Source organism: Zea mays, chromosome 1 (genome assembly GCF_902167145.1).
Source record: "Zea mays cultivar B73 chromosome 1, Zm-B73-REFERENCE-NAM-5.0, whole genome shotgun sequence".
NCBI classification, from domain to species: Eukaryota; Viridiplantae; Streptophyta; class Magnoliopsida; order Poales; family Poaceae; genus Zea; species Zea mays.
This window is the reverse complement of record NC_050096.1, coordinates 306,109,121-306,127,085: the sequence shown is the minus strand read 5'-3', so window position 1 is coordinate 306,127,085 and position 17,965 is coordinate 306,109,121. Positions and strand designations below refer to the sequence as shown.

Below are 17,965 nucleotides of genomic sequence, written 5' to 3'. Positions count from 1 at the left end.
TGTAGAAAGAAAATTAATAATACACAAATAGCCTTAGAAATCCATGAATTTTCATGGAGGCATAACATATGTCCATATATAATCCTCCAAAATATTTAGACCATAAAATCCACAATATACTAGTGTTTCTTTCATTTCACTTTCACTTGTTGCGTGAATTACACGTGAAATCGATCTAAGTATCCAAGTTTCAACATAATCAATACTTCACCTTATCATTTTCACGTGGAGGCTTGAAGTTATATTCTTAGAGAACGTTTATTAGTCTTGATAACCTTTTGGCATTTTGACGATTTTATGCAAAATAAATCTATAATACACACGTAGCTTAAAAATTCATGATTTTTTTAAAAAACGCAACATGTGTACACATATAATGCTAAAATATTTTTGGACTCAAGGATTGAATAAATGATTACAATCATGATATGTGTGGAATGATGTTTTACACGGTATCCAAAAAAATCGTTACCGACAATATCCGTGTCCGCCTAGTTTCGTATTCAACATATATCTATCCGTATTTGTATCCGAAAATATTCATATTCATATCTATCCGTATTCGAATTCGAATCCAAATAAAAATATAAAAGCAAATATGGTTTCAGTGATATCGGTCCTTATCCGATTCGATCAGATGGCTACACTTAGGGTGCGTTTGGTTGGAGAGTCAAATAGAATAGAGTGGCTACATTCCAGTATTTGAGAATAGAGTCATTCTATTCTGCATTTGGCAAGAAGAACAGAGTCGCTCCATTTTTTGTTTGGTTGAAGAGTAGAATAGAGCGGAGCCGTTCCATTCTTTGTTTGGTTCGAGAGCCGTGTGAGTGTAGAGGGGAGAAGAGGAGGTGAGCGCTCATGTCCAGGAGAGCGCTCGCATCCGGTCATTTTTGTGGAGCGGGAGCGTTTCAACTACTTATAGTAAATTTCCATATGGAGATTTAGAAGCCGCTCTACTCTTATTTTGTTGGAAACCAAACGTTTAAAAAATGGAATGAAGCAAACACACCCATAGGTCTCATGTGTCGTGGATGCGAGTTGTGCAACATGCAGGGCATGTTTGGTTTGTTACCTCAATTGCCACACTTTGCCTAACTTTTCTGTCTAAGGTTAGTTATTCAGTTTGAACGAGTAACCTTAGGCAAAGTGTGACACATTTAGGCACAAACCAAACATACCCGCAGATTGCAGCACCACAGGAATCAGCTTCCTAGTAAACTCATTTCCCCACTGCGGCTAGTGCAGTAGTGTTTGAGTCTTTGACCGAGGAAGGATAGGCGACCGGCGACCGCAAGCAGGAGTAGCCATCATCAAGCAGTCAGGAAAGCAAGCGAGAAGTCGTCGCGCTACTCTTCGTTGCCTATATACTCCGCCTCCGCCTCCGGTGGTTGGTTGGTCCCTCTACCATCGCCAGATCGCCTGCCTTCCCTGCTCTCCCCGTCGGCTCACCGCGCGCCCCAGATCTCCCCGTCCAAAGGGGACCCAAGCATCGCATCGGATCCGTCCTGCGCTTTGCCGCCGGCAACTGCAGAAGCGACCAGCCATGGCGGCAGCCTTCGATGCTTACACCGACAAGAACGCCGTCTTCCGCCGTCTCAAGGCCAAGCCCGAGAACAAGGTGCGTGCGTATTGCCCTGCGCTGCCATGGATCTAGGGCCTCCTGCTCCGCCGGCTACTGTCTCTCACATCACGTCTCCCTGCAGATGTGCTTCGACTGCAACGCCAAGAACCCCACCTGGGCCTCCGTCACCTACGGCATCTTCCTCTGCCTCGACTGCTCCGCCGCCCACCGCAGCCTCGGGGTCCACATCACCTTCGTCAGGTACCGTACCACTACTCCTGCACCCCCCACTTGCGCATTCACGTATCACTCGCTCAGATCTCGGAGCTCCCGTTCCAGATCTCGCCATCCCTCCGCCCCGCGCTTGCACCTGAATCAATCATGGCATGACGCGATTAGACTACAGGACTAGCACCGGTATGCTCGACAATGCTACCGTAGCTTCGGTTCGCCAACCAAATAACCACAACCACCGCATAGTGTATGTAGTCTGTGCCTGGATATGAGCCTCCTTCTGAAATTGCCACATGAACCCCATGCCATTTTCGCACCAATGTGCTAGGCAACTGTCAATTTCATATCTCTACTACTATAATGTGGGAGTTTCTCCCTTTGTATGCCGTCCCCCTCTCCACGCCCGCTCGTCCACCTCCCACCTGCCAAAAATAATTTCTTCCCATGCGCCTAAAAATAATTTCTTTCCACACGCTCGCTAAAAATCAAAAAAATTGCACGCTCATGTGGGTTTGAACCCACGTCACAAGGGACAAACTACCGCCTCCTAACCTTTGCATCACTTGTTGATTTGTGCTACATAAAGGATAGGTACTATAAATATATATACTAATAATTTCAAAATAAAAAATCGTGCCGGACTGGTGGCTCGAGAGAAGACAGCCTAGGAATAGCACGGGGCACTGGGATGTTTGGCATGGCTCCAGGTTATAGCTCCAGAGTGGAGCTGTAGTTTATAATATCAATCTAAAATAGTTTTAAAAATATTTTTAATCTAAATAATGAACAAAATGACTTATCTAAATGTCTTCTAAAGGCTTACAACTCCAGCTCCACGATTTTCTGGAGCACCTAATGACCTACTCCACCAAATTTTCCGGAGCTAGAGCTGTCCCAAACAGGGCATTAAATCGTATCGGGCCGAGCCGTGACACTATTAAATGGGTCGTGCTTTAGGTCGGCCCGCTAGGCATAGTCCATTTGGTCATCTGTAGCCCAGTATCTCCTCCCTCACTGTCCCTGATCTCGCGAGCGTGAAGAAAAGCGAGAGAAAAAACTTCATCTTGTCTGACCCCACACCACATACCTCGCCATTCGCACTCAACTAATCTATAAGTTTGGATCGTGTTTGAATAACTATCTCATTTAAGCAATGTCTGCATATATGATATATAGAAACCATAGCGATGCACGGGCAACTAACTAGTCATATTTAATAAGTGACTTTGACAATCTACTTAGATGAAGAGCTATAGGGTTTGTTTGGTTGACCTGTGTCTATGAAAAAAACTGTTGTGGGATGTGAGTTGTGAAAATAAAATCTATTGTTGGCTGCGAGATGTGAAAAAACTAAAAGCCATTTGGTCGTTGTGGATGTGGGAGTCACGATGAAAAAGAACAAAAGTTCTCCCATTCTAAAGCCGCTGAAAGCAGGTCCAACATTGCTTTCAAATTTTCACTACAAAAAAGTCTGCTTTCGAAAAAAGTTGTAAGCTGGAGCATGGCATTTGGTTTGGCTTTTGGGGTCAAAAGCCACAACTAAAAGTCAAACCAAACACAACATATGCTTGCTACCTTCTGTGTACTTACTCTCGCCTTCAAAAATCAGAAGAGAATTGAGGGGGAATTCATTTGACGTACTCAGACTATCCGCAACGAATAATGGGGCGTGTCCAGGTTTCGAACCGTGGCTGCTCGAGACAGAGCGCTTGCCATTTACCATGTGTGTGTTTGTTATATAAAAGAGAGATATTATATCTATACTAATAATTTGAAAATAAAAAATTATAATCATGTTTAAATAAATATCTCATTTAAGCAAGCTCTACATATATGATATATAGAAATCGTAGCAATTTACGGGCAAACTAACTAGTAAAACCTTATGTGTCTTTCGCAGGTCAACGAACCTCGACTCATGGACTCCAGACCAGCTGAAGATGATGGCATTCGGAGGCAACAACCGGGCACATGCTTTCTTCAAGCAGCATGGATGGACCGATGGCGGGAAGGTCGAGGCAAAATACACATCAAGAGCCGCTGAACTTTACAGGCAGATGCTTACCAAGGAGGTCGCTAAGAGCGCCACGACCGATAATGCCCTGCCATCGTCACCTGTCGCATCTGAGGCTTCCAAGCCGCCATCCGATGACTTCCCTGAATTCAAACTCCCAGATGTGCCAGCACCACCGGCAGAGGATCTGAATGGGAAGCATGAGCCCAAGTCCCCCAAAGCTGCTCCTCGTTCACCAAAGGCCGCTACTCATCCCACCTTTGCCACTTCTGTGAAGAAGCCCATTGGCGCAAAGAAGGTTGGAGGCAAGACTGGAGGGCTTGGTGTTCGAAAGCTTACTACAAAGGTAAAGCTTGCATATATCGAAAGGGCTAAATTTATGCTTCCCAGGCTCTCACAAAATTATACAATTTTCAATTTGAACTAACCCTTGCCCTCTTTTTTCAATTTGTGCTGCAGCCAAATGAAAGCCTGTATGAGCAGAAACCAGAAGAGCCAAAACCTGCTGTACCTGCCTTGGCTGCTTCAACTAAAAAAGGTGGTCAGGCCTTGCATTCACGTTTTGAATACGTGGAGAACGAGCCATCAGCTGATTCGAGAACTGGGGGATCTGTATCTCGTGTGAGTGGCCATGTAGCACCACCAAAATCATCAGACTTCTTTCAAGAGTATGGGATGGGTAATGGGTTCCAGAAGAAATCTAGCAATGCCTCAAAAACTCAGGTAAAACCTGTGGCGATGGAGTTGTTCAATTCATATGCAAGTTTCCCTAGTTAAATCAAACTATTGTGGTATCTAGTCTTTTCTAACCTTAGGAACCTTAGCCTCTATGCAAACATTTGTGACCATTTTTTCTAGGATCATATTGATTTCCTCATGAATCATTTTTGTCGACATACACTATTGTGCTTAATAGCATAGCTTGCTCGAGGTAAAGTTATGATTGTCGATTTGCTCCCTGATCCCTAGACAGTTTATGCACTCATTAACATGATATTGCCTAGACATTTGTGCGCATGTTTATAATACTACGACCCAAAAAATATCTTTAAGTTGCTCTCACGTCATGTCTAGTTGTTTTATTTTTGCATGCAACAAGGAATCTGTTATGGTAGGTATAAATAGTGCTTTTTATAAAACGGCATAATTTTTTTTTAATCTAGTAAGGTAAATAGTGCCACAATTATTGCTGAAATAGCTTTCATCAGCCAGATTTCCAGTTACTTTGTTACGTGCTCTGACTCTCGGCGCTTCTCTTCCCAGGTTGAGGAAACTGATGAAGCAAGGAAGAAATTCTCTAATGCCAAGGCGATCTCGTCATCTCAGTTTTTTGGTACTCAAAACAGAGAAGAGAAAGAAGCTCAACTATCCCTTCAGAAATTTGCGGTGGGTCTACTCTTGCGTCACTCTCGGTTCAAACTGAATTACTTACTTGAAAAAAAAAATGAAATTCTATTTTTGCAAGACACTAGTCTTATGGCTCTAGGGGCATGCATGCAGTACTTGGACAATCCATTTCCAGAAGCTTGCTTTCTTCTTAAATTTCACCTGTTGTGACCAGGGCTCTTCATCCATTTCAAGCGCGGATCTTTTTGGCCGCAATGATGCGGACAACTCTAACCTGGACCTAAGCGCTGCTGATCTCATCAACAGAATATCTTTCCAGGTAGCCTTTTTGTAAACTGTTGGATCGGCAATCTTTGTGGTTCCTTGGATGTTTAAGCAGTCTGCCATGGTTTTGTAGGCTTCACAGGATCTGTCTTCGCTCAAGGACATAGCAGGGGAGACTGGAAAGAAGCTGACATCTCTGGCCTCCAATTTCATCAGCGACCTGGACAGGATCCTTTGAGCAGGGCAGGCGAGGCCAGCAGCAGTTTTGCTATCCTCCTACCTGCACCACAGAGTATATCCCTTGTGGTGCATCACCGACAGTTCTTGCACAGTTACAGCTCTGTAGAGGGATAGTAGATGATTCTTATCATGCGTTTTGTATTCTGACCTTTGCTTGTTGTGAGACCCAGTCCACATGAAGATGTTTTTTTATTTGTTATTGATACTTTCAAGACGTTGAAGCATACAATTATATGCATCAAGGTTGTCAAAGAAAGGTTCAGCATGAGAAAGCTGACCAAATGTTGCGCCAGCCACCAGTCTTTGGAGTTGTTTGTGGCCAAGTTGCAAGAAGCATGGCGTAGGGAAAACTCCGGGCGTTGCCACGCCAGACTCGTCACTAGTATTAAACAACTACTAGTGCCATTTGGCGTCTCGTTTGTCGGCCATGAGAGGGTCGATAGCATGCAGCAGATTCCTTTCCAACAACAAGGATCTTGCAGGCTTGCACAAAGGCAAATTCTCCTCTTGTTTTAGACACAGCATATTTGGTCGACGGCTTGTATGATCCAAAATGAAAACCGTACGGTGCCCCCCCTCCCCTTCTGTTAGGAATTTAGTTAGCACCGTTTTTAGTTGAAAACATGTAATCGCTAAAATTATATATACCAATAGTATTGGACGGGATTGTGGAAACTAGAATCCATTACTATTCTATTTTAATTTTTATATACTTTACTGCCGCACCTTGTCTTCTCGCTTGTGTTGCCGGCGCTCGTCTAGTCGTCTTTGTGTCGCTACCCTTCGAGTTGTGGCTCCGATCTAAGACATCCTCTGATTTAAAAAAAAATCTAAATCTATGGGCTAGAATCTCAATGGACTTAACCGAAAATGAAAAAAAAAAGATTCTAGATTTTTACTAGGTTAAATTTAGAACTGGATTGGCCTCCGATTCAAACCCAAACAAGACCTAATCTAGCTCATGTATCTATTTTATGGCAATGACTGTTATGTAAGCAATTACTAGGTTTAAGTGTATAAGTAGACTTCTGATCATTTAGATCATGATCATGTCATATTTAACACCTAAACCCTTCCGCCAAGAACTGTAGTAGTTTATAGACCTGACTGTAGTAGCTTTATAGATTGTGACCATAAGGATTAATTACACGCTTACACAACCCTCGTCGCCCCAGTTTTATACACCAATCAAACATAATTTCGGCTATAGCACAGTCGACGGAAGAGCTCAACGGCCCCCAAAGCTCTCGAACAAGTTCCGAAGGACCCAATGCCGTCCACTTTCCAAATTACCCAATACAACAAAATTTATTTGACATAATTAAATAAAATATAGACCATGTCTAGATTAAATATAACACACCTTCTCGATCTGACCACATACATCCCATAATCATGTATGACACGGATCGGAGAAACTTGAATTGAAGGAGTTGAGGCAGCGCGCGAGCTAGGAGGGATTATTAAGCGGATTGGGAGGAGACGAATTGAAGATCCGGATCTGCTCCAGGAACGTCTGCCCCTGCGGCCGGTCCTTGCGCCGGACATACCCGGCCGCCACGCCGTGGGTGTACTCGGGGACGCCCTTCTCCCCGCTGCGCCGCCACATGTCGTTGGCGTAGCTCCGGTGCGCGAAGTAGGCGATCGCATCCACCGCGCCGCCGCCCTCGAGGTCCACGGCCACGGCCAGCCGCTCGTAGTGCCCCGTCTCCACGCCCTCCAGCTCGTCCAGCCGCGCAAGCCCGCGGGCCGTCACCGCGTACGCCTCCCCGCGCACGCGGTGCGCCCCGGCGCCGGCGCCGGGGAGGTTCAGAAGGAACGGCACCCGGTACGGCCCGCACACCAGCGGCAGCCGCGCCGACGTCACCGCGGGGCCCACCAGCGACGCGTCCCCGCTCGCGAAGAGCTCCTCCAGGAGGCGGTGGTTGGAGAAGCCGCGCTTCAGCGTCCCGTACGTGAACACCAGCGTCGTCCGCTGCTTCGTCGCCGGGGGGTGGGTACGGTGGCGGTCCTGCGGATCCCCCGCCGGAGCCGGAGCGTCGCCGGTCGTGCCCATAGGAGGTGCGGGCGTTGATTAATCTGTCTGTATCTCAGATGAGAGATTCTTAGGAGGAGGAGGAGGTTGTTGTTGGTGCTGCGTCTGCCTGCCGCCAATCTAACAGGCGGCGTGGCTCATTTATAGCAGACGGGCCCTCTGACCAGTGGACCACGCAACGGATGGCCTGCCATCGACGACCGTTTTTTTTTCCTTCTAATTTAATTGATTGACAAAAGGAATCATAAATAAAACTCATGTATATACGACAAGATTGGACCAACATTGGACGGCGCAGCAGCTGACAGAAAGCCGTTTGAAAACACGCTTTAGTAATCTTCTCATGGATTGCTCCCAAGATAATACTATGGTTTTTAAGAATACTACAGTTTTAAAGGTTGGCTTTAACAATGCCACATTATTTTATTTTCGGGGTATGGATCAAAGTTTTCGCTGCGAGTATGAAACGACTTCTCTGTCGCACGCTTCTTTATTTTTAGTCTATATGAACTGTTATGATTTATATGATCATCGGTAAACAGGTTTTTAAATGGAACTTGATGACAATAAAAAAACCATGGCACCAAACAGACGTTTCGATTCAATCCTGAAACAAAACCATAGTTATGCATGGCAATTATTGGACTGTGGCATTAAAATGGTTTTAAAAACTGCACCCCCCCAAGTTTATCTAACTTTTTCTACCTAATAATAAGTTTTAACCTTAGACAAAAGATCCTTACGAGATGCAGAATGGACATTTGTATCAAAAACATGAATGTGCTTGCTGTTATAGATGGATGCCATGCCTCTCCAGTTTCCCGTTCATTGAAACTGAATGCCCAATTTCAGTCATCAAGCGTCAGTTTCCATGAGAAAACGTCCTACCTTCAATTCGGATTGCTCACGGTCTTGCAATGCAATGGCACGATATGAATATTTTGTGTGGTATTTCAAATACACAATAATAACTAGTCAAACAAACTGATTGATGGAGCACATATATGTAGTACGAAAGGCAAAACTGGAGCTCAACTCCCAAAGGAAACATCATGTATTCTCTCAACTCCATCGCCTCAGAAACACAAACGTGTACCACGACCATGCAATGCAAACCGCATGTCTACTCAACTTCTCTGATGATTCTCCGCTTCCTGAAGGGCTGCACAGGCATGCTCCCGGGAGCACTGTGCTTTCGCCTCCTTTCCTCTTTACGGCTTTCAGCTTCGATCATCGTACGCCGTAGGTTGGCTGCCTTGTAGATTGGCTTCGGTAGATGTCTATGCCTGTAATAACAATTAACGACAAAGCCATACATATATACCCTGTACTGTAAGAGACATCAATGCGATTGTGAAAAAGAGAGAGTTTTGATTTCCCCATGCCTCGGCAGAGGAGGCAACACCACCATAGCTTACCTTACAATCCGCTTGACTTCTGGGAGATGCTTGTACCGCTCCTTCAAAGCATCCTGGTACTCTTGCTTTTTGCGCTCCCGTGGAAGAAGCTGCACAACATATTTGCTCAGTCACATACAACAAGTCAACAGCAAAACGTTCTTAAACTCTTCCAATAGTGGTAAGTACAACTGATGAAAATTATTGCCTATAAAATAACAAAAAAAAATCCTAAGGCATTGATAATCTAGGAAGTAAATCAGGGCATACACAGTTGGCTATTGCAATACTGCTAAGTCATAGAGCATCCACAGTGAGAAACCAGACGCTATCTTGACCAAAATAGCTAACCACCAGATTTCGGCTTGACTCTAAACAGCAGCAGGCAACAAGCATGCCAAAACACAACAGCAACTTCAAAACATTGAATAGATTAAAAAACTTACAACTCCAAGTTGTTCTGAAGCTTTGGACTTCCACAGACGAAGATTTGTATCATCACTGCCAGAGACTAAATAGGTCCCATCATAGGTGTACTTCACACAAAACACCCTTCATAGTAGTATGGTAAATTGATTAGAATCTTAAAAAATGTTCGTGGTAAATAGAAGGTAATTATCTTTCAGAAAAAAGCTGCGTATAATGTAAACATGATAAACTCGTCTAAACTAAACTAAACTACTTTCTGAAACTATATAGAAAACAAAATTCAGCTAAAGCATGTTCCATGCCTCCATTCGTTGACCTTGACCTATATCAACATAAATAGACCTCACACTAACCGACCACTGAGTTTAACATCATATAGAGATTTTGAGGGCTAATTGGTCTCATAAAAAAGGCAGCGATTGAAGTTCAACTATAAAACATGAAAGACATTAGTATAGGGAGCAGAAGGACCTACATATGGTTTTCATCTGGAGAGGTCTTACGACAAAATACCAAGAAATATTATGTGATGGCTTTGGACAAACATAAAGTGCCAACAAAGTGCATTGGACTCATCAAGGACATGTACAACAATGTTGTTGTGACTAGTATTCAAACAAGTTATGGGGACACGAATGCCATCCCGATTAGAATATGACTACATTAAGGGTCAGCGTTGAGCCCTCACCTTTTTGATCTGGTGATGGATTAGATCACAAGGGACATACAAGAGGATATCCCTTGGTGTATGCTTGTGGACAATATAGTGCTAATTGATGGAAGTCGGGCAAAAGTAAATACAAAATTAGAGTTGTGGCAGGAGACTCTAGAGTCTAAAGGTTTTAGGCTTGGTAGAACTAAAACCGGATACATGAGATGTGACTGGCACTATCACACAAGAGAAAGTAGATGTTAGTTTTGAAGGTTAAGTAGTGTCCAGGAAAGATACCTTTCAGTATTTAGGATTAATGTTATAGAGAGATAGAGATTGATGAAGATGTTAGCTATAAAATCAAAGCAAGGTGGAAGAAGTGACGCCAAACAACCCAGACAACGCAGCCCCCCACACAAAGCCCATCCAGTCATCGTTGCCAAGTTCAACACAAGGGACACGCGGCTCTGACTTCCCAAGACGGGCTGCACACCAACAAAGGAACTCGACGAAGCTTACAACTAAACATCGACACACAAGGAGGAAGACCGTGGTACGACATCGTTGTCAAGCATCGACACACCCCACGTGAGGCAGCTCCGATTCTTCACCAACGAGCTTGGAGCCACAACGCTGAGCACCGAGAGCAAGCAGACGCCCAAAGCAACAAATACCAAACACCACCGAGCAAAGCGGAGTGACGAAAGGCCTCCACTTTGCCGACAATCACACAAATAGAAGGTCTTCTGGACAACGCCTTCAAGAAGGAAAAACGAAGTCTAATCGTCGTTGCCGCCCGCCTAGAACAATCTAGGCAAAGTTTTCTCCGAAGACCCAGCGGAGCAACGATGATCGCCAACACCATGGAGAAGGTTGTAGGGGCAACCAACCTAGCAGGTCCCAACCACCAGAGCTCCGATGTCAGCCGGCCAACCAACGCGAAACCCCAAGATGGATGAGGCTAGGACTCCCACACGGAGGGCATGGGAGATCCATGGACAACACCCTCAATAGGGTAGGAGTGGCGCCCACGGGCGTCACCGCCGTCCACCCACAGGCAGGTATGGCTTTTACCGAAGGACTAACCACCACATGTCTCATCGCTCGGAACCAGTCACCCACCAACCGAACGAGAGTGGAGAGATGGATCTGGTTGGGGAGGCTCAAGATCCAGCCTCCAACCGACTGAGAAGCGCCGACCAAAGCCGCCAAGTCCACCGCCCCATGAAGACCACGCCCCCACCCCTCCATCTCGAGCCCTGCCTACCCTAACCCGTCGCAGGCAGCAGCAGAGCCACCGCAAACCATGGCCCTCGCGGCCCTCGTCACACGTGCACCGCCGCTGTCGCAACTTAGCCACGCGAGCGTGCAATCGACGCCGCGGGCCAACCACGCGAGCAGGTATAGCCGCCGTCAGGCCACTCTCCCTCGCCAACGCGGAAGGAGCCGAGGCGACATGGGGGCCGGCCAAATCGCCCCGCCGCCACCATCACCGTGAGTTGTGCGAGCATCCCGTCGGCTAGCTCCGACGATGGCGAGGCAAAGAGGAGAGGGAGAGGACACAACGGCTTAGGTTGGCGCCGCCCGAGTCGCCTGAGCAGGGGCGCCGCGAGGGCCTTTGGGTAGATTAGCCTACCCTAACTTGCTTGGAACTAAAAGACTTTGTCGTCGTCGTTGTTTTGTTGTTGTGATTGATGTTAAAGTATAAGGAACCAACTCTGGACTTTGGTCTAAAAATGAAGGCACCAACAGCAACTAGAAATAACAAGTGAAAACTAACAGATAATGTAGGAACAAAGAAGAACCTTTGCATCCTCTTGGTGTGGTAAATCTCTCTGCTGTGGTCTCCAAGATAATTAAAAATCCTTACCTGCAAAAATATTATATATGCGTCACTGAATTTGAATACAAATACATATATAGAGTATGAAATCATTTTAAGTTCTTAGGAGTAAACATACTGTTCTATCATATGAACCAGTGACAAATTCACGCCCTGTTGGTGAGTAGTCAATATCCATCCTAGAAACCCAAATTCATGTAAGATGACCCCATAAAGTAAAAGAAACTAGAAGGTATGCTACAAATGTCAAAGGTACAGATCAAGTGCATGAAATGATATCTTCTGTGCTTATGAGTTAGGCAACATATGCATCTTCAGAAGATTCATTAAGCCATGTTTAGTGAATAATCAACTTTATGACAATGTAGCAATGCCACAACAAAATTAAGTGCCAATTCCACTTTCTGTTCTCTATGTACCCTATGATTTATTTCAATGTTCTTCAAACTGACGATATATATGCCACAAAGGGAAATATTCATAGATTCTACTACCTTTCCTCAATACCCATATGATCTTCATATGGATACGAGATATATGCTAGTCAGGATAATAAATCTTTACTGCACCACCTACTAAATACAAAGTAAAAAATAATTTTGCAGAAAAATACACTTACACTGCTGAAACATGGCCTTTGTGAACAATTTTTGCTTCATCTAATTTTCTAGCATCAAAGGAGTAACAGTTTGTGTCTTCATTTGCCTAGCCGTCAAAAGGCAACACAAATTCACAACATCAGTTCCCAAATGGAGTGCCAGACTCAACGAATATTTTATAATAGTATAGTCAGAACCATGTAACAGCTCAAGAAAATATAAAAATATGTTTATCTTACAGCAGTGAAGTTCATAGGCTCTCTAGGGTTCCAGCATACTGAATTGCACCTTGTCTGCATAAGCAAATCATACGTCAGACTGTATGTCATACAGTAGATACAAAATTAGAAGCTAGAAAAAAATGTACGTCTATCATGATTCTAAAAACGAGAATTGACTGACCTTCATTATCAGCTTTCTAGCTGGAGATGACATACGCAAGTCATAGAGTGTCAGACTCCGATCACTGAAAATATGAGACCACAAAAGTTAGCAATCTAGAGCATTGTACTCATTGAGGTGTTACATATGTCCTGATCTCCAGGATTGACATCCCAAATAATTTTAGGATTAATTGTATATATGTCACTCAACTTTCGCAAAACTAGATGGTTAGTTCATTTTTATGCCATGGAGTGGCATGAAAATGAACTAGTTTCCAAAATTGGAGTGGCATATTTCTAATTAACCCAACATTTTAAAGCAATTTTATGGTGATCACAGACAAACAAACAAGTTGCTTCTTAGAAAAGGCATCTGACAGAAAAGACGATCTAGAACTCATATACTCCCTCTCATTTGCAAATATTTGATTTTTGGACAAGGTTGAGTCAAAATTCTAAAACTTTGATGACAAATAACTTTAAATTATTTAGTTCAAAAACTGGAGGATCGTATGCATTCGTTTGTCTTGAAAAGTACTATCACAGAAGCATAAATTTGTTACGATGCTCATTGGTCAAAGCTATGTTTACAAGATCCTGTCATTGTTAAAAAGGTCAATTATTTGCAAACTGGAGGGAGTAGCCAAACTAGCACATCCATAATTGGGCTATTTGAACAGCCTTCCCAACAAGCAAGAAAAAAAGATATCTATTTGTCACAAATATGGGCCTTGCCGTCGGGCAAGGCCTGGGCCAATGCGCCCTATGAGGCCCGAAACAGACCCAGCATGAACAGTACCCGTGGGTACTGTTGTGCCGCAGTACTGTGGCACAGCAGCCCGCTGCCACTCCCTCAAATCCCCTGCAGCCAGGAGAATCCGGAATAGACAGAAATTTAGGAAAAATAATAGAGAATTATTTAGGAAATAAGATCGGTTTGCTAGGAAAGAAGAAATCCAAATCTATAAAGATTTCTTTAGTTTGCCTAGAGAACAAATCCTCTAGGGACTATAAATATAGGGGCGATGAAACCTTGCAGTCTTAAGCAGAAAATAGAACATCGGCTCTTCCCCTATCACTCTCTCGCGTGCAGGCGTGCTGCCCTAGGTGCCGCCACCGGCGACCCCCCCCCCCCCTCCCCTCTACACACGAGGACTGAGACACTATTCCTCTGGTTGATACCATTACATATCTGCGAGATGATGTCATGTCAACCAGAGTGACTGGTCTATGGGATGAGATTTTCTCACAAGGTCCTTGCCAACTATGATAACAATGACAACAAGAAATTTTGCACATTAGAAGAAAGGGGGTGAGATTTTCTCACAAGGTCCTTGCCAACTATGATAACAATGACAACAAGAAATGGCATCAGTGTTACCAAGCATGAAAAAAGAGAGAAAAATGCACATTCAATACATTTAAGTTATCGCACGGTGCCCTGGGTCTAATAAAACCATAGCTGAACAATTTGAAACATATCAAATTTTGCAGATAAAGTAGAAAACTGACCTGCCCGACGTAATCAAAATATTAGAGTCTCCAGGATCAAATCGCACAGAAAGAACCGTATCTTTACCCCATTCGAAGCTATTTATTGGCTCTGACCTGTACAGATGAAGTGAGCAATGATGCTGGTAACATATAGAGACAAAATTGAAATAGCTAGAAATGAACATACCTGTCAGGATCCCATATATCAACTTGAGCACCAACAGTTGCGAAAAGATTGCCGTCCCACTGGTGATCAGCACCCCTGAAAGTAATGAGAACAAAGATTCTTCTCACATTTTTTTCAGATATAAAAGCAAAAGGAAGCTAAGATATCAAAAAATGATGCCCTTACCAGAATGCATGCTTCCAGGTGTAAACTGCTGATGGCTGCAATCCAAGTTAGCGATTTGATCATTTGAACAAGTGAGAAACAGGATTTGAGTAAAACGAGATAGATGTGTCTATCCAGTACATGCCTGGGAATTATCTCCAGCACGCTCACTAGTATCCACCATTTTAAGCATCGGAACTTTCCAGAGTCGAACACTGCAACCAATGGTAGTGTAAGTGTATGGTAATAAAACAGATAACACAAATAATATAGCTGTTTTACTTTACGCCATGAAACACGCAGTTCCAAAATCAGGTTTTAGACGGAACATGCATAATCTGTATAAACCCTGGAAGGCAGCCCAATGTACTTAGTAAACATGGTTCTAGCCTCTTACCGTCTTACGCATATAAAACACTCCAAAATTAGGCCATTGGTTGATGCTCTAAAATATTGGCATCTTTACGCTTTATTTACCAACCGTAACTATAGTAAGTTCTTCTTGGCTGTATGTAAGTGCATAAGATGTGTGACTGCTACCTACCGTTTAGAGAAGTAAAGCAACTTGACACATATGGAAATCCAGTGGACACTAGAATGCCTCTGTCTAGAAGACAGAAAGTGAATCAACAATTGACTTACGTGCAGTCAACGCCACATGATACAAGAAGATCACCATCTGTGGATGTTGTTAAACCTCTTACAGCACCCTGGTGCCCGGGGAACTGACAAACTGTCTTCCTGTTGTCATTGTTGTAAAAATCACACAAATATAAGCATGAAATATGATATAACTCCAAGAACAAAAGGATGAAACAGATATCAGATGATTAAGGAATGAGGTAGTCCCCAATACTGTAGCAGTACCTCGCAGCAATATCCCAAAGGCGAACATCTGCCAAAAAAACAGAAAGGTGAATTTTACAATTATTATTCAAGTTTCAAGTTGATTGAAGGATGAAGGTAAAACATGGATAAAAAACATAAAAAAATGAAGACGATGGACCATGTTTCAGCGCTTAAGGAGTGGTTAAATTAAATCTATCAGGTTGCAAATTTTCATACAATAGCAGATCCTGATAATAAGGAAGTGAAATGCATGTTTAAGAGCCCTCACAGATAAATTCAGGGAAATATGGCCTTTTGTTTTATAATAACAACCAACTATCATTTCCATTAATGCAAAAATGTCACCGAACCAGTACATAATTAGAAGATGAGGACTGGAAGATTGTCTGTAAAGGAGAAGCATAACAGTAGCTCACTTGAAGCAGCTAGCCAATTACAAAGATGCAAACGAACTCAGGAATACATCCTTACATTAGTATCACCAACAAGGCCGCCCCTTAAAGTTACAAAACCATAAATCTGTTGTGTGTACTTGTGATCATATAGGCGACTGATGCAATTTACCAAGCAGCAGATAATATTGTGAAAACATAGTCAATAAGACAAAAGCTAGTCGAGAAATAGGCACTCACCTCCATCCATTGAACCAGAAAATATTGCTTTCAAATGATTGGGGTTTTTGGCCATGCACGATACCGCGTCAATATGCCCATCCATAGCTCCGATAAATGGCTTAGCAAATATCTGGACAAGTAGAGCATAAAAGGCATCGCCTCAAACAGAAAGTAAAGAAACAAAACATGAATACGGGGAAGGGAGAAGCGGCATACCTTCTCTAACTTGGCAGCATTGAGTGCCCGAGTATACTCAACAGCTTTCTCTTGACTACGAAGCGCTGGATCATAGTTGCGGAATACTTTCTGTTGAGACCAACGAGTGCGTTTCGGAATGTCAGAGGTGGATTGAGGTAAAATTTCATCGATGGCTAAATGATTGTCATGCGGTTGGGCAAAGGCTCCAACCGGCGTTGGAAGTGGGATCCAACAAACTAAAAGGATAGCATAGAATTGTACTCTACAACAACGAGAAGCCGGGTGACCACGACAGTGGTGTCAGCAGAATCGCAGTCGCGACAGGGGTCGCCTACCTGCAGGTCCTGGCTGCGCTCGCGCGTGTAGTCGTCGGTGGAACGCGAAATCACCTTCACCCTCATCGCGCCCTCAAACCGGAGAGCACTTGACGCCGGAGAGGAGCTAAGCTAGGGTTTTCCGCCGCGCGCCGCCTTTTCGTCTCCTAAACCAGCGCCCAACGCCGCCGGGGGAAATCACAGAAGTAGACGTTAGTCGAACGAGGGCTTCTCTACTCCCGGCTTTTCACACGGCCCAGCAGCCTGTACGGTTGTACCAGTCACAGTCTCAGTCCCTACCTTCTATTTCGAACTAATCTCTACTAACTATTAAGGGTACAGTGTAGACTGCCCCCGCCTCAGCAGCCTACCACGCACGTCGCGAATCCCGTGCACGACTGCCCCCGCCGCGATTCCCCTCCTGCCCACGACGAATCCCCCGCCCGAACCGGCCGCACGACCTGCCTCTCCGCCGCGACAGGCGCCGCGCAGACGCCGCACGCCGCACCCGCTCGCCCCCACGCGCTCCCCCTCCCGCCGCCCCTGCTCCCCCCAACCGGGATCTGCGACTGCCGCCATCCTCAAAATGCCGGAGGCCATGGGGTTCGACTGCACGCACCTATCGCGGCTCTAGACGCCATGGGGTTCAACTACGCGCACCGCTCTGCGGTAGACGTCGTCATCGTCGATGTCCTCCTCCGCTACATCACCCACCTGGACTGGCCTGCCGCCTTCCATGCCAACCTTGCCGGCCGCACACTCGCCAACGAGCTCGACGTCGTACATGTGCTCGCAGGTGGTCGGCACCGACACAGACGGCTTCGCGAGCGCGGCGGCCACGAACCGCTGCCTCGTTGGCTTCGGTCCCACGGCCACAAACTGCTGCCTCGTTTGCAATATATTAGCGGCGGCGGCAGATTGCGCGCTAGCGACCGAGACGCAAGAATTCTGCGTCTGTTGCTGCATGTTTGAATGGGTGCAGGTAATATCTTGTATTTCTTGCTGTTATAGATGAAGTATGGACCTGCTCCTCTGGTTCTTCAGCTTTTTTTTGCTTCATCCACACGTTTTCTTGTCTGGGCAGCGCAATCCCATCTCGAGCCGTTCACCTTTTGCAACCGCGGCAAGCAAGTTGTGCGCCGTGGTCTGCACGCAGCCGCAGTCCTG

The 17,965-nt window shown here is 44.9% G+C and overlaps 3 protein-coding genes across 3 annotated transcripts; 1 reads left to right on the top strand and 2 right to left on the bottom strand.

Moving 5' to 3' along the window:
• The first annotated feature begins 1,411 nt into the window (after positions 1–1,411).
• Positions 1,412–5,883, top strand: LOC100191606 (putative ARF GTPase-activating domain family protein). Its single transcript, NM_001137035.1, has 7 exons — positions 1,412–1,618; positions 1,704–1,822; positions 3,696–4,155; positions 4,269–4,532; positions 5,073–5,195; positions 5,371–5,475; positions 5,554–5,883. The coding sequence occupies exons 1-7, from the start codon at positions 1,544–1,546 to the stop codon at positions 5,656–5,658; spliced, it is 1,251 nt and encodes a 416-aa protein (NP_001130507.1). The 5' UTR covers positions 1,412–1,543; the 3' UTR covers positions 5,659–5,883.
• A 1,068-nt stretch (positions 5,884–6,951) lies between these two features.
• On the bottom strand, positions 6,952–7,799 carry LOC100383127 (uncharacterized). Its single transcript, NM_001175793.1, has one exon. It carries the CDS (start codon positions 7,714–7,716, stop codon positions 7,111–7,113), a length of 606 nt encoding a protein of 201 aa, NP_001169264.1. The 5' UTR covers positions 7,717–7,799; the 3' UTR covers positions 6,952–7,110.
• Positions 7,800–8,568: 769 nt separating this feature from the next.
• LOC100273845 (protein SOF1) lies at positions 8,569–17,000 on the bottom strand. The gene is made up of 17 exons (NM_001148244.1): positions 16,820–17,000; positions 16,503–16,592; positions 16,305–16,416; positions 15,691–15,718; positions 15,466–15,564; positions 14,969–15,038; positions 14,845–14,879; positions 14,680–14,754; positions 14,511–14,606; positions 13,018–13,081; positions 12,855–12,908; positions 12,636–12,721; positions 12,135–12,195; positions 11,979–12,043; positions 9,539–9,644; positions 9,114–9,202; positions 8,569–8,981 (listed from the first exon to the last, which is right to left on the bottom strand). The coding sequence occupies exons 1-17, from the start codon at positions 16,883–16,885 to the stop codon at positions 8,819–8,821; spliced, it is 1,359 nt and encodes a 452-aa protein (NP_001141716.1). The 5' UTR covers positions 16,886–17,000; the 3' UTR covers positions 8,569–8,818.
• Between the last annotated feature and the right edge of the window lie 965 nt (positions 17,001–17,965).